At 39.6% G+C, this 22,181-nt stretch overlaps 1 protein-coding gene across 1 annotated transcript in view; it reads left to right on the top strand.

The window, feature by feature from the left end:
* The window catches only part of NPAS2 (neuronal PAS domain protein 2), a 150,238-nt gene that overhangs the window by 77,984 nt on the left and 50,073 nt on the right, over positions 1–22,181 (top strand). The window contains exons 4-8 of the mRNA XM_089681261.1: positions 3,687–3,778; positions 4,856–4,945; positions 8,219–8,339; positions 14,629–14,742; positions 21,756–21,874. Of these exons, the coding sequence (XP_089537387.1) occupies positions 3,687–3,778; positions 4,856–4,945; positions 8,219–8,339; positions 14,629–14,742; positions 21,756–21,874 (536 nt within the window). The remainder of the gene's footprint in view (positions 1–3,686; positions 3,779–4,855; positions 4,946–8,218; positions 8,340–14,628; positions 14,743–21,755; positions 21,875–22,181) is intronic.

Below are 22,181 nucleotides of genomic sequence, written 5' to 3'. Positions count from 1 at the left end.
GGGAGAATATTAATTTTGATGATCGCTGCTCTGCCAAACCATGAGAAGGTTTTTGCATGCCAGATTTTAAGATCGTTCCAAATCTTGCATAATAAGGGAACAAAGTTGTGCTTGTACAAATCCTCCAAATTTGGAGTAAGCCAAATACCTAAATATTTAAGGGCTAGAGGGACCCACTTAAAAGAGCAATTTTGCTTAACGAGGGCTAAGGAGGAAGAGCAGACAGTTAAATTCAAGGCCTCTGATTTATTGTAGTTAATTTTTAAATTAGAGAGGAAATGGTAGCGGTCAAATAAGCTCAAAAGGTTAGGCACGGATATGTGCGGCTGGGATATGAAAAATAACAGGTGACCTGAGTATGCCGCCGTTTGGTAAGTCTCATTACTTTGTCTTTGGATTTATTTAATTCCCTCTTAAAAATATCATTGTTCATTAGGTTACCTCTCAGTCACCAGCAACAGCTAAGCATTCTTGCTCTACAGTATTAGGCTGAATTCACACTGACTTGTAATAAGATGCAGGGAAAATGGATGTACATTTCCATTCATTTTATGCACGTTTTAACACGCAATGATCTGCATTTTAGCGCACTTGTAAAATGCAGGTCAATGCATAGACACATAGAAAACAATTGTTTTGTATTTGTCCTATTCACACTACAACGCTGCATTGACCTGTGTTGAGTTAAAGTGCATACATATTGCATTTTAACGTAACGCAGGTCAGCGCAGCATTGTAACGTGAACAGAACACATAAAAAATGATTGTTTTTTATTTGTCTATGCATTGACCTGCAGTTTACAAGTGTGCTAAAATGCAAATCAATGCAAATTACAACACACATAAAATGGATGGAAATGCACACCCATTTTCCTGCATTTGCAAATCAGTGTGAATTCAGCCAAAAACAAGCTTAAAATGGATGAAAATGAACATCCTTTTTTCCTGTATTTTAGCACAAGTCAGTGCGAATTCATACTAATTCACACAGTGCACACTGACAGACATTTTACTGCAATGTAAAACGTCTGTCACCGCAAGGACACACAGGATATAATTGCTTCCTAGGTTTCCTATCCACACCATAACACTGCAGAATGCTGCAATGAAATGCAGACATGCTGCATTTTATCACAGTGCATGCTGAACCGCATAGCAATGTACAACAGCGTAGTGCATCGTGCTGCTGTACATTGCCATGAATGAAGTATATGTTTCATACACTTCAAAGAAAGTTTGTACAAAACAAAAAATGGGAGCCATGTTATGTGCTGAATCACGCACCACACTGCCACCTACTTCATCTGGGAACAGACAGCTGCCGGAGCGGTATTGAATAGCAACAATATATTGGTGGGTGCATGTGCTCTGCAGTACTTTCATTTAATTTTTCCTTGATAAACTACAGTAGGTTTATTTGCTCTATTGTGTGAGGATTTTGTGTGAGGATCTAAATATTGTCAGCTTCTTGTTGAAGAGAAAGTATATTATTTTTCAGTATGTGTCATTATGTATGTAATTGTTGGTAATGACTTGTGTGATGTATATAGCAGAGATGTTGAAAAGAATGTGAAAGAGTTACATTATCTATGACTCATATTTACAAACTGCATTTTATTATTATTATACAGGATTTATATAGTGCCAACAGTTTGCGCAGCTATGTAAGAGTTAAAAGTTCAGTTAGTTAAAGGTGTGAAGAAATGAGTTTTCAGGCATCGCCTAAAGGCAGAAGGAGTAGGAGATAACCAGACAGATTGAGGTAGAGAGCTCCAGAGTATGGGAGAGGCTCTGGAGATGGGCATGGGAGAAGACAAGAGAGCTTGAGAGCAAGAGGTCTTGGGAGGAGTGAAAAGGATGGTTTGGGTGATATTTGGAGATAAGTTTGGTGCCATAGCTGGGGGCATAGTTGTGGATGGCTTTGTATGTTGTTTTTAGTAGTATGAATTTAATTTGCTGGGCAATAGGAAGTCAGTGAAGGGATTGGCAGAGAGGAGTGGCAGACACTGAGCGGTTGATAAGTTAGATGAGTCTGGCAGTAGCATTCATGATGGACTGAAGGGGGAATAGTTTTAAGGAGAAGTAAGGCTATGAGAAGGGAGTTGCAATAGTCAAGGCGAGAGATAACAAGGGAGTGAATAAGTTGCTTGGTGTTTTATGTTAGTTAAAAAGAGTGAATTTGAGAGATACAGAGTTACAGAGTTGAAATGATTTATATTAGTACGGTTTGAAAACTGGCTGATTGCATCATCAACAGTAATAATTAAAAGCATTTACTAAAGTTCGAGAGTTTTTACTTGTAAAAACTAAAATGTAATATCTACCTCTTTATCAGTAAGGCTACACTCTGGCGCCAAGATACTTCATTAGTCAGGTTACAGATTTTGATGTTAGAAGCCATTCAGATTCCTGCCCTGCAGCCAGAAGGATTCGCGATTGAGTTTACCCTGGTAACAAAAGTGTAATATTTCTTTGTTTAAAAGGGGTTTTCCAGTTCTCTATAGCTGATACAACAGAGATGAAAGGTATGCTGTGTGGTTCAGTTAAAAATTCAATCATAGATGACAGCTCAGCATGCAGTGAATAGTTTACGTAACTGTTTATTAAAGTGGAACTTCACCCTCTCAATCAACATGGATTATTTTTAATCCTTTTGCTGTTAGCATTAGTAAATAGATAGGAAAGTATATTATATTTACTTGTTTTAAACTTTTTTTGACACTTCTTCAGTTACTTCCTGGTTTCCATGCCTAGGCAAATGATGTCATACATCCCAGGAGTCTGCTGGAGTAGAGGGAGGGTTCTCAGCTCAGCCAATGCCTGGGCTACAGTTAGATGGATTCCAGGAAGTAAATGTAACATGAATCATCTCACCTTACTCAAGATGGCCACTGCCAGATTTCTAGGGGTGGTTTTCAAAATGATTTCTCCGCAAAATAAAGCATGGAGACATGGATGGATGGGGGAGTTTGCTTTGAATATTAAAAATGAATTAAGGAGCCTTTTTTGGTTTGTGGTGCTCAGATGCCATGCAGTACCGCTTTAAATGGTGGAATGACCTACAAGTAAAGATGACATAAGAATAAATTTAATGATTTCTCAATATGGAGTGTATATAAACTGAGTTCTTATTTGCTGGTAGTGAGTTATTTGTTGTAAAACACATATTTTAGTATGCAGTGGGCTTTTACCTTCTTTGTGTTATGTTTTTTTTCTATAGCCTTTTTGTACCTGTTATAGGCCTCTTCCTATATGCTCTCTATATTTATTACTCTTAGGATACTTTTACAAATGCTATTCTTCTGTGCAGTGAGCCTTGACAAAGAGTTCCCTAATTGGTTGCTATGATTGACATCACATTGTACATTATTACAAACTTTACACAGTTTTTATTGAATAAACTTGTATGTGTTTGCAGCCTAGAGCTACTTATACAACAAGCATGAAATATGTTGCTAGCACACCTAGGTAGTAACATATTGTATCCCTCTTTTGCTATAATACCAGCTACATCACCCTGAAATCAATTGGTCCATTCTGATATGGTGTGTGGTGGAATATATTTATCATTCAGCTCATACAATAAAAATCTCAGTAATCTGGGATCATTGTAGTTGTGACCCATAATCAATGCTTGATGAGTATTATTAAAATATCATTTTAAAAATATTTTTCTGTGTGGACAGACGTTACAGCACAGACAGAGATTAGAGATATTCATCCAAACTGGAAGCCATCATTTCTCAGTAATGAAGAGTTCACTCAGCTGATGCTGGAGGTAAGAAGTCTCCCTCCTTCCCCAATTTATTATATATGCTAATTGTATTGTTGGAGTGTGTTGGTCTTTCTCCACGTTCATTTAGTAGGGGAAAATATTTTCCATATTAAATTCTCAGGAGCCAAAGTTGGCCTCAATTGCTCTGTATAGACTTGCAAGCATATCAGGAGCTCTGTATTTCAAGGTTTACTCTTACTATGAATGATGTTTTATTAGTAAAGTAAGTTTTAGTTAAGTAAAACAGAATTTACATTATTAGTATACCTTAATTAATCTCTCAGGTTCATCTCTGTATATCAATCAGAAAAAAGTGGCAAACCTTATCCTTATCTCCAATGCAGGGGCGGACTGACAACTCATGGGGCTCCCAGGCAATAGTGGATCATGGGGCCCCTGTGTCCTTACCCAAACTCAAAAAAGCCTATGAAAAAGGTACCAGGGGCATCTCGTGGGGCCCCCTACTGACCCCAGGCCCTCGGGCAGTGCCCGAGTTTCCAAATGGTCAGTCCGCCCCTGCTCCAAAGTAATACTAGCAACCCTCTTGCTGGAGGAAAATTGCCAGCAACACAATCACCAAGAAAACAGCAAAAACACTCACCTGCTTTGGTGGTGTTGTTTCTCACTGACTGAGCTAGCAAGATGAAATTATGTTACTGCTCACTTGCTGGCAAGCAAGATCTCCTGAATTTTGACCAGCAGATGGACAAGGCAGTAGAACTGAATGTTTCACTTCCCTTTCCAGTAAAAGATCATTTTTATTGATGAGCAATTAGAGCAAATCCATCTCTTTTCTTTGTTGTATTAAACATTTGTTTCAAGGATAAGATTGATTGAAATGATCAAATCATTTGATCATCTATTTATTGCTATGTTTATGGCATGCATTAGAATTAGTCCCACCCAAAGATAAAAACTGATGCACACAGGATGAAAGTCAGTGATGGCTGTTTCAGAATAAGTGCACACAAGACTGTATCAAAAAATAGTAGGCTTCTGGTGGCAAAATATGAGTGAAAAGTAGCAATATTCTGTTTTCAAATGAGGACAAATAGATGCAACCCTTTTTTTATGTTGTAGGCTCTTGATGGCTTCATTATTGCACTTACCACAGATGGAAGTATCGTCTATGTTTCTGATAGTATCACACCACTGCTTGGGCATTTGCCAGTAAGTAAGCAACACATTCTACTTCTCTCTTATTATGAGTCTTTTAGATTTGTTGAAAGAGTAACAGGGGTGGACTGACAACTCATGGGGCCCCCGGGCAATAGGGGATCATGGGGCCCCTGTGTCCTTGCCCAAACTCAAAAAAGCCTATGAAAAAGGTACCAGGGGCATCTCGCGGGGCCCCCTACTGACCCCGGGCCCTCAGGCAGTGCTCGAGTTTCCAAACAGTCAGTCCGCCCCTGAAGAGTAATGTTGGTGCCACACATATCAATAAATGTCATATTAATAAATATAAAACTTCCTTTAGGTGATCCTAACTATTTTGTCTCAAAACCGTCTTAGTAAGTTGCATACCCTGGTCCAAACTGCACAGGTTATTGCAGAGAAATGAGCAGTTGTGCCACCGATGACCGATTGCAGATTGGCATGATTAGTCACTGAAAAAAGTGCACACACTTACTGTTCCATTGATTGCTGGAAGATCTCTATTCTAAAATGGTCAGACAGTGTTGCCCTTAAGGATTATTGTAGCCAGTCACAATCAGAAAGAAAGTAACTAATCCCCACTGCACACAGCAGGACAAGCCCTAAGTGATGAGTCTATGACAGCTTGGGCTCAGAGGAAGTGGTTTTAATGCTGCTAGCTTTTATTTAAACAAGATGACTGGTTGATTAACCGTGGGTTGTGTGGAAGCTGATCCTGTGTCCATTCAGAGAGTGAAATTCATCCCACCTGGGACTAACTGGTGATCTGTTATGCCTTATGACTCCTTGAGGGTCAAAGAATGGAGGTAAGCGTGCACGCTAGAAGGTGACAGATGGTCTGATGCACTTGAGCACGTATTTATTTTCACAGTCGAAGATTGATTCATCACAGTTACCATACGTTTAGGACTTTGTGTTATATGATTTATGAATATTGTTTATGATCACATGTATTTATATTTGGTTAATATTTGTTTCACTTATATCACCTATCACTTATATTTAGTCACATTCTTGATGGCATGTTTTTGGGCTACACATTAGGTGCACCACTGTACACCTATATATTGATTCATATAATTTATGTATTCACCCATTTAATATTGAGTCTTTTATTTATATTTTTTATGTCTATTATCACATGGTATTAGCGCTACGCCACCTTATCTACTTATACTACTGATCTCAGAGGCCTGTGATTACAAGCAAGTTCTGTTGTACAAATTGCATGGGATTCAATAGTGTAATAGTAACATGTACTGAGCCCTCATAAACCTGTGGTATCTGAGACTTGCCATATTTAAATCCATTTTTAAGCTAATTGCATGCTGGAAAATAATATGCTGGGTAGCCAACTGTACCCTGCTGATATTCAGATTTTTAAAACTTATAGGCAACTATATTGGGGGGCTTGGTCATAAACGAGTGACATCCTAGGGCCCCTCCCCAGCCGCGTAATTGGGCAGATGGCCTCTGTCAACACCCCCCTTGATGTCAGATAAAAAAAGATTGCAAGCAGATCTTAGGTCTTGTTTTACCATTAACGAAGGAACATCTGTAATGTTATGGAAGCTGAGAACACCTTGCTTATTGACTGAACTCTGCTGAAACCAAGGACTTTGCAAGTATTCTTCATTTTCAGCTATCTAATTCTCTGTTGCTTTATGGTTTCTTTATTTCTTTGTAACATCTTTTTCTGTAAATATTTTATCTGCACCATTTTGACTTTTGCAGCATTATACCCTATTTGGAAAAGTGCTGAAATTGTTTCTAAAGCTTTTAATGCAAACATAAAGAATCCCAGTCTCTTCAAGAGTGCTACTGTATATGATAAATATCTGAATATACCTGTCTGTGGTGACAGTGTGTGTTATAGACGTTTATGCTAAAATCATACTTGTTTTTGCTAGGATTATGAGTTCCTCCCTCTCAGTCAAAAGAGAGTGGTGATAGCCTTAACAGTTAATTGCTAATTAGCCTAAACCAGTGAAGATCACTATCAGGCTGCTGGCATCTAGATTGCTCTCCCGCAAGCTGGGAAATCTTTGTGCAGGGTGAGACTGAGGGTGGCATTATTACGTAAGTGACAGTGTGGTAGGAGATTGGCCTTTGCCATGAGTTGATGAGAAGAGCAAGGGTCGTACACCACGCTCGTCACAAATAGATTGACACAGTTCAACCTTGTGCACACTAGTGTGAAGCATTTTTTTAGATGATTTGAGGTGTGATTATGTAGCGTGATGTGCGCGATTTTGACATGATATTTCTCCTGTGTGATTTTGATTTGATTTCATCCCTAATTGTCACGGCATTGCTGCTTTATCTGGAAGGACAGTTGAGGGTTAAAAAACATGAAATTGTTTTCCAAATTGCATCAGAATTGTATGTACATGCAATTTTTGTGCAATTCCATTGAACTCTATGGGGTTTATTTACTAAAGCTGGAGAGTCCAAAATCAGACTCCCTTCTGCATAGAAACCAATCAGCTTCTAACCTCAGCTTGTTCAATGAAGCTTTGGCAATGAAACCTGGAAGCTGATTGGTTTCTAAGCAGAAGGGAGTCTGATTTTGGACTCTCCATCTTTAGTAAATAAACCCCTATGAGTCTAAAATTGCTCAGGAATTGCACCAAAGTAGCACAGGAACCTTTTCCAAAATCACTCCATGCTGAGTTGCATTGATGTGAATGGGCACCACTCAAAAACAATGCGATTTCCATTGTTATGCTATTCTGTGTGACTAAAGTCACATCAGAAATTGCATTAGTGTGAACCAGGCCTTCGTCTGATTCATATTTTCGGATACAGCTGATACTATAGACAGTAATAAAGGTGCTCATATAGCATTACTAACTGTTGGAGGTGAGTTTCTGATGAAGAAGGGATCCCTAATGTGTCTAATCATATTTTACAGTGTACAGCAAGCTTAGCATATGATTACATTATGTCATTTCTGGCAAATACACAGTAAAGCTTTTTAATGGCATAAAGAGATTGAAGTATCATTCTTTTGTCAAAAGTTGATATGATAAACAGAAAGATATACTGTCCATTTAAAGACAAATACATTTTACCGCATCATAACAAAGGATAAACTGTTCTGTAACTAAGGGCACATGACTGCTTGGGAGGATCTGTAAGGGATACAGTGTTCTCCTTCATCCCCCAAAACTGCTATAACCATGACAGATGTTCAGACCAAACAGTACACTTACTGGAGTAGGGATTTTCCGTATTATAAATTATTATCATGTCACATTTGTTTATTATGTTATTTTCTCTCAACAGTCTGACATTATGGATCAAAACTTGTTGAATTTTCTACCAGAACAAGAACATTCAGAAATCTATAAAATCCTATCTTCACATATGCTTGTGACAGATTCTGCATCTCTAAATTATTTGAATTGTGAGTTATGCTTTCGTTATAATTTTGCCAGTTGTACAAAGGGCTGTCTAATGAACAGAACAACTCTATGCTCAGGAATCACAGGAAAGTAATCGCCCCGCTGACTGGGGAAAATGGGAGCAGCATCAGCTAATGTTCCAGAAACTGTGTGAGATCAATAGATGGATGCGTGGCCAGAGAGGCGGCTAAGGCCATCTCACCTACACTGAACTTCCGGGATCGGTCTGAGCAGCATCCATTCATTGATCTCACATCTGATAGGATGCAGTAACTGATCAGCCAGCATTCTTTCTACCCAGCTACCAGTTGATTTTAAATAGAGTTTTGTGACGTCAAATAGTGCAACAGAGCCACTCATTACTCAAATTTTGTCCAATTTAGCCGGAATTGGACAAAATTTAAATCGTGCACAACTAGTATAATTCTGTACAGTTCATGCAGTACATTGTTTTTACAAATCCAGCTAACTGCAGTTGTAGATGGACACACAACTGAAAACACATGTTAAAACAAGTTAAAAAATGCAGGAAAACTCTGAACTGAAAACCCTATGTCAAAAATGCATGAGATCAGTAGGGAGTCATAGACATAAAGAAAGGTTTACCTAGACAGCGGTAAATGTTTTTTAATGCTTGCCTCGGGCACTGGATGCTGTTTTAGGAGCTCACCTTGGCACAAGCTGCAGCGTGTGTAGTTAACTGCCGTGTACTATACAGGTCCAGGGTTATGGTCCATTTACAGGTTCGCAGACCATTAAGACCGTTAGGGGTATGCACACCGTGATGGGTTAAGCCTGGACCTCTAGCAGGTCCAGTGCTGTGGATAAAGTAGAACAGGATTTCCCTGTGTGTTGGTACTGGCTTTTAAAAAGACAACCAACAGTACATCGTACACAAAATGGTTTGATAGGCAGAGGAATTATTGACTTATTGTGGTACCCCCTGTAATTTTGTCTCTAACGTTTCTTGGTGCAAACATTTTAAATTTGGCAATTTTTCTCCTCCTGTATAGGCTTAAGCCTAGTACACATGATCATAAAATCATACGAAAAATACTGCTTTCAAAGCGGTCGTACAATAATAATAATAATATCAAGAAAAACCTCCCCCATACATTCATAATGATTGTGCATTGTATGAGTACTGGCTCAATCCTGAAAGGTTATTCACGTCTCCTTTGCTTTTTGTTTAGATTTTGAATTTTAAGGAGTGACTGGCATTTCCAGTAGTGTATCCTTCCATTTCAGTTCTCAATAAAAACCTTACAGTACCTTCTTGTAAGGATTCTGTTGATAAGTGTTTGGAAGTACTTTTAATGGCCTCCTTCGCATGCAACCAGCAATTGCTGCAATGTCTATTTGCTAGACCAGGTGTATCTAAATGACAGCCTGTGGGACACGTGTGGCACTCTGCATGACTTTTTGTGGCCCACCTAGGGTCAGTCGCATCTCACACATGTTACACACTGGTCATCAGGTCAGCCTGTAGTTGTTGTTTCTCCCTAGCTTCCATAATCCCCCACCCCACTGTCTCCAGTACAGATTCCTCCAACTGCACTGTCATTGTACCGTTGTTGGTTGCTTGGACCGGTGGGGCGTCCTAACAACCGTTAATGTGCTTTGCCCAAAATTCACAGAAGAATTGCTCCCAGCCATGTTGTAAGTGTGTAAAGGTGGATTCTGATGTTAGTGAGGGACACTGATGGAGACCATAATGTAAGGGGGGACTATGATGGAGACAGTCATGTAAGATTCTGATGGGCTCAAGTTTACTTGGAATTTCTCTGTTTTGCTTTACTGAAATCCTTTCTCTTGTTCTGAATCATATTGTGCTGATTACAAAAAAAGCTGCAATTAAAACATCTTAATTCTGTGATTCTGTTAAATATATATGTGGTCCAAATACTGAGAGTCAGCTTTACCACACTATACTCCATACTAAATTACAATAAATGGGAAGATATTCTAGAAACAGAAAACATGGAAGAAAAGTGGGAATGCTTTAAGAACATGCTCAACTTGTCTCTTAAGAATTCCCCATAAGTGTTCAATTGAGTTCAGACAAGGAGACATACTTGGTCACTGAATCACTTTTACCCTGTTCTTCTTCAGAAATGCAACAGTGGCCTTAGATGTGTGTTTTGGATTATTGTCATGTTGGAAAAGTGCATGACGACCAAGGGCACAGAGTGATGGTAGCATCTTCTCTTTCAATATAGAGCAGTACATCTGTGAATTCATGATACCATGAATGAAACCCAGCTCCCCAGCACCAGCAGTACTCATGCAGCAACACAGAAGGACACTGCCACCACCATGTTTCACTGTAGGCACCATGCATTTTTCTTTATACTCCTGTATGATACCATACAGTTTTGAAGCCATCAGTTCCAAAAACATTTATCCTGGTCTCATCACTCCAGAGTACAGAGTCCCAGTAGTTTTCTTCTTTTTCAGCATGTGCCCTGGCAAATTCTAGGCAAGCTTTTTTGTGCATGGGCTTTACGAGAGGCTTTCTTTGTGGACGACACCATGCATGCCATTCCTCTGCAGTGTATGCCGTGTTGTGTCATGGGAAACAATCACTTCTGTTTGGCTTTCTACTTTCTACTGATAGGAGAGGGAGGGGGTAGAAAATACAGAAACAATTGCCTGAACTAAAAGGTTAAACAACAAAATACCAGTCAAGATAATATTTTACACTCCAAAGAGGGTGAGTCATCAGATTTGAATTTTACAATTGGGATTGCGTGACCATTGATATCAGGAGCGAGCAAATTTTGGGTATAAAAAGTTGGTAATGGCGAATCTCCTTTCCATATCACATTGATGATTTATATCGGTAATCACCATTGTTTTTGAGGGAGATGTAAGCAATTTCCATAGTCTGGTAACATTATGGTTGGCTGCAAATAGTATGTGGATTACGATACAACGGGAGTTAGAAGGAAAACTATCTAGACCAATATGAAATAAAGCTAGGGAGGGGTCAGGGCTCACTGTGGAGCCTATTACTTCGGAAATCAGACTACAAACCCTATTCCAGAAGGATTGCAAAGATTTGCAAGACCATAGTAAGTGTAGTAGAGAGCCTTTTTCTCCACATTGATGCCAGCACTGCAGGGAGTAAGTGGAATAAATTTCTGAGAGTCAGACGAGAGTTAAGTACCATTGATGGAGGAGTTTTAGATAATATTCCCAATGTGTAGCACATCGGGAAGTTTAATGAATAATTAGACTCACTTGTAGTTGAATTCTTGTTAATTATGATTTTGTTGTCTGAAATTTAGCTTTGTTTCTAAGACTTTCATTGGGGTGTATTCATTTTTGCAAATGGTCTTGAATGAATTTGTTAGGAATAATACTTTTTTGTGTGTGCAAATTGACAAATTGTGGGAATATTTTATAGTATAGTGTCCCATAGAAAATGTTGATTTGGAAAGGAAAGGTTTTCTGACAAATCTGTTGGGGTGTACTCAATTATGCTGAGCACTGTATATTAACAGTAAAAAAGCAAAGTCAGAGCGTATTGGCCTCATAATGGATGATCAAGGAATGTTGGTCACAAGTAACAAGGAAAAGGCAACTGTATTAAATACAATCTTCTTATCAGTTTTTTTCTAAGGAAAATAAGGGGTTAACTAGATAAGATGGTAGGTATTGTTAGCAAGGATTGTGCCCTTGTGGCTAGCAGAAGCCAGTGTTCTAAAAAGACTACAAAAACTTAATGTTTGGTGGTGTAATAACTTGCCCCTGAGAGTTCTTAAAGAACTTAGCCAGGTCATTGCTAGGCTGTTATTCCTAATCTTTAAGGAAAGCTTACTGACCGGAATGGTACCAGCAGATTGGCAAAAAGCTAACGTGGTACCAATATTCAAGAGTGGGCAGAGATACATACCTGGAAACTACAGGCCAGCCAGCCTAACAACAATAGTTTGTAAACTATCGGGGGGGGGATGATAGGGGACCATATCCAAGAATCTGCTGATAAAAATAGTATTATTAGTAATAACCAGCACGGATTTATGAAAGATCACTCTAGCCGAACCAACTTAATAACATTCTATGAGTTAGTGAGCTGTAATCTGGATAAAAGAAGGCATGTGGGTGTAGTGTATTTAGACTACACCAAAGCATTTGACACGGTACCCCATAAATATTTAATCCACACATTGAGGTCTGTTTGCTTTGACGATAGTATATGTACCTGAACAGAAAACTGTTTATAAGGGCCTATCCAGAGGGTGGTGATAAATAGTGTATCTTCTGAAAGGTCTGGAGTTATAAGTGGGATACCCAAGGAATCAGTCCCAGGAGATTAAACTTATTCTCCCTTGAGAAGAGATGTTTTAAAGGGGATATGATATCGATACACAAATATTTTAGTGATTCCAACATCAGGAGGAAGCTATTCAGTTTAAGGTCACTCAAGAAGAGACGTGGCCACTCAATGAAGTTGGATAAGAAGCGGTTTAACCTTAAATCAACAGAAACAGTAATTGCTTCTTTCAGACAAGGAGAATTTCTGGCATCAGTAGACATGCAAGATGCCTATATAAACATCCCAATATTCCTCTTTCATCAACATCTTCTGCATTTTACTGTCGAAGACCAACACTTACAATTTGTAGCACTACCATTTGGACTTTCCTGTGCACCACAAGTATTCACACATGTGCTTTCTCCACTTCTGACTTTTCTGGGGACCCAGGGCATTCATGTCAAAGGTTACCTGAATGACCTCTTGCTGAAGGACGTCTCAGCTTCAACCTTGTCTGCCAGTGTCTGAAGGACAGTTCAGTTGCTTCAAACTTTTATCTGGGTAATGAATTTTTCACTTTCTGCTCTCCAACCCTCACAGCATCTGGAGTACCTAGGTCTAATCTTGGACACAGCCCAAGCCAGAAACATCCTTCCTCAGGTCAATACAGCACCCCTCAGTTCACTTTTGCATGATGGTTCTGGATAGGGATGTGCTGATCTCAATACTGGTATCGATGCCAATACCGAGTATTTTCAAGTACCGAGTACTCGATTTGCATGCATACAAAATTAATTGGTGCAAATCGCACTGCAAATAATGGCATGTGATTTGAACAGGAATATGGTGCCATTCCTGTCCGAATTGCATGCAGATTCCCCACTGGTCCTGTGTGAACCCAGGCTTGTCATAGCCTGAGTTCACACAGGAGCGGTGCAGGAAACCTCCTTGCACCGATCCCACAACTAAAAGCCGCTTCACAGGTCTGGGGATTTGAATTCTCTGCCTGGAAGTCATCCAGCATCCCAATGCACCAGTGTCAGATTGAATAGACAACATATGTCCAGGGCCAACACCCTAAACAAAAGGGTTTCTCCCTTCCCTTCAGGCCTATTGGTGTCTCTTGGGCTTTTCAGTATGAAGTATCTCAGTTTGTAAGGGGGCCTCCTGGTCCCCTGTTCACACATTCTCCAAGTTCCACCAGGTAGATGTTCAAGCTTTGACCAACTCGAGCTTTGGCCACAAGTTGCCTCAAGCTGTTATGTAGTGTTTTGGGGTTCTTTGACCCCTATGTTTTTTATGGCACTGGTAACATTTATGCTATGCTATGATGTTAGCCCTCAGTTTATTGCTTAGGGACACCCCATGGTCTATGTACTGTTTTGTGTTCTGTACTGAATGATTACGATAATAGGAATTATGACTTACCTGTAAATTCCCTATCTTGGAGAAAAGTACAGCACACATGCCCCCACCCCTTTTTTTGTCTTTGGCCAGTTCTTACTGCTCACTAAAAAATGGATTCTCATGGAGTGGTTGGAGTTATATGAGTGCACACAAGGGCCCTATCACATTTTTTGCCACTGTCCAATCAACTGAAGGTAGCCTGCATATGACCTATGGTCTAAAAATACAAGTTCCATGTCTTTTAATGTACTCCAAGGAATTTATCAGGTACGGTAAGTCAAAATGCCTATTATTTCCTTTTTAACAACATAATGCATTTTTGCAATGATAAAAATATGGGAGCTGTCATTTCTGACTTGTTTTTAAAGATACAAACTCCAGGGCTGTCACCTGACCTGAAGCAAGCATGTCGTCAGGAAGTCCGAACGCCATACCTACATGTTTGTTTTAGTATGGCAATACACTAGGTAGTAAAGCTATAAACAGGGTGATAGCTCTGAAACCTGCATATTTAAAAACAGGTTAACTCTCTAAACACTCCCATACCACCTTATTTTTCATTGTTTTGAGAGGTTTTTTTAAAGGTTTTTAAGAATTATTTTATCTTTCTATAAATTTTTCAGCTGACAGTGACTTGGAATTCTGCTGTCATCTTCTTAGAGGCACGTTAAACCCCAAAGACTACCCAACCTATGAGTATATTAAAGTTGTTGGAAATTTTCGGTCTTGCAGCAATGGTAAGCAGCTGGTAATGTAAGTCTATTTTATTGTAGTGCAAGTTTATCTATATTGTAATAAAATGATCCGTGTGTTCTTTAGCTAGAACTATAATATACAGCCCATTGACAAAGCATTTCCTTTTGTCACTTATCTGTATGACTTGGGCGTGTTGAGTGCATCTTTATAAGGTGAAGTACTGATGTGAATAAAGATACAGCACTTAGATCTGATAGCTGCGTTAGAATGCCTTATATAATAATTTTTCTAATTTATCATATATATAGGTAATATAGTTCTTCTCATGGTCCAGGCATCACCATATAAGTACAAGACATGACCTAACTGCAGTATTAAAGACTTATTGGTCATTGGGCATCAGTCTTGTCCATTATTGTGTGGGATAAAAAACATAAATGGAAAACAAGACGTTCTGGTGTTGTGTGCATATCCTTTGGTAAACAGAGGGATATGCTAGATAGATCTTAATTATCAAAATTCCTTTTAGGATGCTAAAATGTTAGCCAGCATGTCCCAAAAAGAAGACAACATTATTCAGATCTTCTGCTTGATCTTTTCTGCCTGGTCATGGGATTTTGTTTTGACTTTGCTGTTTATATACTTTTCAGCTGGGTAGACTGAGGGATGGTTCACACCAGATGCAGTCCAAAAACGCACCAAACCTGCATCAAAAAATGCATGCAGTTCACATCATTGCAGTCAGTACCTATGCAATCAACAAAAGTAGAACCTGCTGCATTTTTTTCTGTCTGAAATGCATCTAGAATGCAGTAAAATGCATGCAAATGCACCTGAACACATGTAAACATGCCCCTGGCCCTGGTATCATGTGTGGTTGGGGGGCGCCATGCAAAGAGTTCCTGCCACTACAAGCTGAGAGGAGTGATGACAGCAGCATCACTACTCCTGTCAGCTCAGCGTGGGATGTCACAAGCAGAACCCGGAGAGCAGAAGAGAGGCGGGAGGAGATGCTCTCTCTCCCCTCCAGCTCTTTCTCCTGAGTCCTGCTGTTGCTGATCTCTTCTGCATCGGGGCTGTCAGATCGGGACTGTCCCAGGTTTGCAAACCTGTAATGTCCTGATCTGATAGTCAGATGTTCACAGCCGTGATCCCGTGTAGCAGCTGGCATCTCTCCCTGCCAACTGCATGGCAGCAGTGTTAGGTGTTTTCCCTAGGCTCCTTCCAAATTTGAATGTGCCAAGTTGAGGGGGAGCTTGGGGAAAGGAAGGAATTCACACAGCGCGCTGCATCTGAGGTCTGTGTGTTTGATGGAGGGGGAAGCTGCACTGGGGACATGGGAGGAGGGGCAAAGTTTGAAACTGGGGATGAGAGTGTGCTAGGAGGGAGGAAGGGGAAGAGGATTAATGAGAGAGAGGTTTGGAGGGGCGGGGGGGGGGGGTTATGTGCTAGGAGAGGAGATGGGGGGGAGAGGATTTGTGTAGTGGGGAGATTATAGGGTAGGCTAGGAAGGGTGCTTTTTGGAGGATTTGTGTAAGGGAAATATTTTTTGTGGGGTGATTTGTGTTAGGAAGGGGGATTTGAGGGGGAGGATTTGTTCTAGTAGGGATGATTGTGGGGATTCGTGCTAGGAGGGGGAATTGGGGCTGGGGGTTTATGTTCGGACGGGGAATTTTTGTGAGGAGGGGGAATTAGTGTGTGGGGGGGGATTTGTTTTAGGAGGGGAATGGGGGGGGGGGGGTTCTGTTAAGAGGGGAAAATTGTGCTGGGGTATCTTTGTGCTAGGGAGGGATTTTTTTTTGGGGGGGGGGATTTGTGTTAGGGGTTTTTGGGTGGATATGTGCTGAGGGAAGGGTCTGCGCTCATTGGGAAATTGGGGGAGGGGGGATTTGTGCTAGGAGGTGGGATTAGTGCTGGGAAGAGGGATTTTTGTTTGTAAAGAACTTTGGCTTGCAAAGGGAATATATGCTTATGGGGTAGCGTGCAGGGTAGTGCTTGATTTTTTTTTTGGGGGGGGGGTTTGCTGGCACCTAATACTCATACATCTTTGGGGGGGGGGATTTGACATGTTCCAGCACTGACATAAGGGGGTTTATTTACTAAAGCTGGAGAGTCCAAAATCAGACTCCCTTCTGAATAGAAACCAATCAGCTTCTAACCTCAGCTTGTTCAATGAAGCTTTGGCAATGAAACCTGGAAGCTGATTGGTTTCTATGCAGAAGGGAGTCTGATTTTGGACTCTCCAGCTTTAGTAAATAAACCCCAAGGTGTCAGGATAGGGCGATGGTCGCCTTTTGTATGTTAGCCAAGCCCTTACATCCTTTTCAAAGCTACTTGAAGAAATTAAAGACTAAATTATACAACTAATCTGCAGAAAGCTGAGGTTTTGAATGTATCCACATTACATTTTCAGCACAGAGTACTTACACTGAAATTGGCTTCAATAGGCTTACTATGTAATACTTTTGTGGAAGTGTGATTCCTGCTGAAATGTACAACACTTTCTAATTAAACTTTATTCTTTTGATACAAATCTTAATACACGTGCCGAATCAATGGCAACAGGATTCCCCTGGTAGATATAATTTTCGGAATATAATGCCTAGGATGCTATACCTTCTCCATACTCTACCTCTTTGCAACTTCCACAGCTGCCTCAAATCTGAATTGGTCTGAATCGATTCAATTCATATAGGCTTTAGACTCCCTGAGGGTGAACATACACTTTGTGCACAATTATTAGGCAAGTTGTTGAGGATTAAATTCATCATTGAACAACTACAGTGCTCTAGGTCAATCCAAAATGTTAATAAACCTCAAATCTGAATATTTAAGAAAGTAAATGTGAGGTTTTGACTTTCTTAGGAGAATATATATGTGTGCACAACTATCGGGCAACTATTAGTGTGCAGAATTATTGGGAAACTAAATGAAAAACAAAAATGTTCCCATCTCACTTGTTTATTTTCATTTGTTAAAGTGAGAATAGAAAACAAACAACTAAAAATTTACAAATAAACATTTCTGAAATTAAAAAAAAAATCAGTGACCAATATAGCCACCCTTCTTTTCAATAACACTCATAAGCTTTCCATTCATGGAGTCTGTCAATTTCTTGTTTTGTTGACGATCAACTTTTTGTGCAGTAGCAACCACAGCCTCCGAGACACTGTCCAGAGAGGTCTACCCCAATCTAGTTTAGGTCAGGTGAGGAAGAGGGCCATGTAATTATTTTTTCATCTTTAAGGCCGTTACTGGCTAGTCTTCTAAAAACTGGCATTAAGTTTGGGAGTTGATTTTGAGTCCATCTTCAACCCGAAAAGGTCCAACTAGCTCATCTTTACCCCACCTTCACTTTGCTTGCATCTGAGTTGAAGAGGAGCTTCTGTGTCCATTATTGATCCAGCCACGGGCCCATCCATCCGGTCAATCAACAGTCACTCATCTCATCAGTCCATAAAACCTTTGAAAAATCTGTTTTCAGACATTTCTTGGCCCAGTCTTGAAGTTTCAACTTATGTGTCTTGTTCAGTGGTGGTCAGGTTTCAGCCTTTCTTACCTTGGCCATGTCTCTGAGCACTGAACACTTTGTACTTCTGGGCACTCCAGGTAGATTGCAGTTCTGAAATTTGACAAACCTGGAGGATAATGGGTTCCTGCTTCATGTTTGATTTTTCTGAAATCTTTGGCAGTTAATTTGCGCCTTTTTTGCAACACATTTCTTGTTAACCTGTTGACTAAAAAAAAGTTTGACGGTTCTGTGATTACAGTTTCAAGAGTGCTCCATCCTTCTTCTGAAAGACTTTTTTGAATGTTTGACTTTTCAGAGTCAGGTAAATCTCTTTGTTGTCCCATTTTGCGTAAGTAAAGGAAGCTGCCTAATAATTATAAAAATAAAAATCTATAACAATACTTGGAGAGCTTTAGCTGTATTCTTACTGTGAAGGAAGGTATTGGTTAAATTAAAGATATAAGCTGGCCTTGCTCTGTAGTAGCTACAGAGGCAAAGGGGAGGATGTCTGATATACGTATGTGAAAACTGGGTAAATAAATTGAGACAGTGGGAGGGGCTAATACAAAAATCCACTTTTATCATATTTGCAATGAATCGACACTGTGATTTAAAATTTTTATTACGTGTAGATCTCCTTTATTTTATTGTAATGGGGCAATTACAGTCATACAGTAGGTTAGATCTACCCTTATCAGGTTTTCTCTCTCCCCAATAATTGACTACATGCCGCCCAGCCACTGTACATATACGGCGGCAGGGTGGCACTCACAGGCAAAACCACGTTTTAAAACGTGTGTTTTGTAAACAAATAGGGGGCACGCGCGAGGCACGCCGCCGCCCTATTTGTACCGCCGATCACCGCCGCAGATGTCAGTCGCCGGGTCACAGCTGCTCCTTAGCGGCTATCTCCTGGTGATCGGCGGCAAACAGTGACAGACAGCACAGCTGCAGTAGCTGTGCTGTCTGTCACTTCCCTGTCAGCTCGAGGATGAGCTGATCGAGAAAGAACAGTTTCTCTTTCTCGATCAGCCTTGTCCCATCTAGTACACACCCCCGCCCCCTAGTAAAACACTCCCCTCACTCCTATAACCCTTCCCTGCAAAATAAAGTTAACCCCTTCCTCCCCATTGCCATTAGTACAGTGTCAGTGTTTTTTTTTTTTTTGCACTGATCACTGTATTAGTGTTTTTGGAGATGTCAGTGACCCCAAGTCAGTACCCCCCAATGTCAGAATGTCCGCCGCAGTCCCGCCATAAGTCGCTGGTCGCTGCCATAAGTCCCTGATCGCCGCCATAATTTGCTGATCGCCGCCATTATTAGTATTAAAAAAAACTAAAAATCCCAGTATCTTTCCCGCCATTTGTAAACGCTATAACTTTCACGTAAACCAATTAATTTACACGTATTGGGTTTTTTTTTTTAGCAAAGACATGTCGCAGAATGCATTTTGGCAGAAATTTATGACTAAATTTTATTTTTGCATTTTTTTTTTACTGGACATGTTTTATAGCAAAACGTCCAAAATATTGTTTTTTTTTTCCTCAAAATTGTCAGCCTTTTTTTTTATAGCGCATAAAATAAAAACTGCACAGGCAATCAAATACCACCGAAAGAAAGCTCAATTTGTGGGGAAAAAAAAGGATGTAAATTTAATTTATGTACCATATTGCATGACCGCGCAATTGTCCGTTAAACTAGCGCAGCGCTGTATAGCACAAAAATGGCGTAAATTGCAGTATTTATACCATAGTTTGTAGACGCTATAACTTCCACACAAAGCAATCAATATACACTTATTGGGATTTGTTTTACCAAAAACATGTAGAAGAATACATTTTGGCCTAAATTTATAACCAACTTTGAGTTTACTATATATTTTTTATAGCTGAAAGTAAAAAATATTGTTTTTCTTCAAAATTTTTGGCCTTTTTTTGTTTATAGCGTGAAAAATAAAAAGCGCACAGGTGATCAAATTACACCGAAAGAAAGCTCTATTTGTGTGAAAAAAAGGACGTAAATTTTGTTTGGGTGCAGCATTGCATGACCGCGCAATTATCAGATGAATTAGTGCGGCGCCGAGTAGCAAAATGAGACCTGGTCATTAAGGGGGGTAAATCCTCTGGAGCTCAAGTGGTTAAAAAAAAAATTATTGATTATATATTATATAAATAAAGGTGTGGCATTGCTGCCGATACATCATATGGTTGTGGTTGGAAAAGACTTACTGAAGCAATTCCACTTTTTGAATATTAATTCACTTACAGTTTCATGCAGAATAATGAATGAATTTCCTTCTACAAATGTGAGTTTGACATTCTATAATCTGTGCCATAGGTGTGCAGTCTATAGTCTGGGTCACCTAACGGAGCCCCACAATACATTACTGAGAATCTCACATTGCTAGAGATTGTAATCATTTTATAGGCATCTTTGGAAAAAGAAATATATTAGGGTTTTGAAACAATGACAACCCCACAGATTGGATTCCAGAACATGCCACTTCAATATTTGGGGCCACAACACAAGTTAGACCTTTGCACTTTAGAGTTAGTATATTACCAAAGGTTAGTAAGTAAAAACACAGGAACGACTGTCTGCACTTTTTTGCCTTTTATTGCAGAGACCAGAAATTGAAATTCTGCTGGTGTCTTTCCAAATAGGTCATCCTTTGCAAAAATTCCTCAGCCTGCCTTCCAGAAACCACACTGTGTTTTCTTCACATCCCTTACAGGCAGTGTGACTCAGTGCCCTCATTTCACCTCTGAGCTCCAAAGCATGTTTTTAACATGTAGAAAAGCGTTTGGGGAAGGACGTACATAATTGTGTTCGGAGCCTTCATTCCATATGTCATTGTGTATTATAAGGAAATAAAAAAAATCAGGCCAGTGTTTTCAGTTGGGGCCATGTTTTAGCTTATTGTTAATCTGGTTTTCATTTTTTTCAATGTGACTCACTGTTGGAGGCAAATCAGATGGCACTGGATTGTTTGCTCCTAAAATACTATGATGAAAGTATTCATAAGAAAAGGAAAAACTCAGTTTATAACTCAAAGGATTATAAAATAACATTTTGTGGAGGTGGCTAGGATGGTAAGAGAATAGATTATAATAAAATGATAAAGGTGTAGCTTGTATTTATTTACTGTTTTTCAATGGGAGTTTTTATGAGAAGAAAACATTTCAAAATGACTAGAAAAACAACATTACATTTACCCTGCATGTGCGCAGGAAGATGAGCACTTGCCACACAGGAGTTAGCACTTGCATGAAGACATACCCTTGTTGCACAGGAGTTAGCACTTGCATGAAGACATACCCTTGTTGTACAGGAGTTAGCACTTGCTGCCTAACAAAAGGGGTAAATCATAATATTGCTTTTACACACACTTTAAGGGTGTCTGATCAAAACAGTTCATTGGAAGATAAATTACATTACAAAAATATTAAAAATATTATATCCTAGTTACACTTATTGTCACCAACAGATGCTAAAGATGCAATATTTTCTTTATACTTTAGTACATATACACTTTCATTGCAGTGCCTGTCCCTTCATGTAATGGCTATGAAGGAGCTGTTTCAAGAACATACAGATCACAGCTCAACAAGCAGGTTTGCTTCCTTGCTACTGTCCGACTTGCAACACCTCAATTTTTAAAGGTAAGTGGTAACTCTCATCAGGAGTACCAACATTGTTAGCTGACTAGTCACTAACTTTTAGTTGTCAAAAACATTCTGTAAATTGTTTTAGTTGGGTTGTTTTATTTGCATTCTTTCTTACCACACTTCATTTTCTAGAACCCTGAAGTGAATAATCCTTATTTCAACTTTATTTAACACATTCTCTGTATAAGTCTTTATCAACTTATTTACTCCAGAGGAACCCTTGAAATAATGTATGGGTCTCAAGGAAACCCTGCTAAAAACAATTCATTGGAGGTCAATAGGACAAATGCACATTACATTG

Source organism: Staurois parvus, unplaced genomic scaffold (assembly GCF_062004578.1).
Source record: "Staurois parvus isolate SC_StPar_1 unplaced genomic scaffold, SC_StPar_1.0 ptg000262l, whole genome shotgun sequence".
In the NCBI taxonomy this organism is placed as follows: domain Eukaryota; kingdom Metazoa; phylum Chordata; class Amphibia; order Anura; family Ranidae; genus Staurois; species Staurois parvus.
This window is presented reverse-complemented; position numbering and strand designations above follow the sequence as displayed.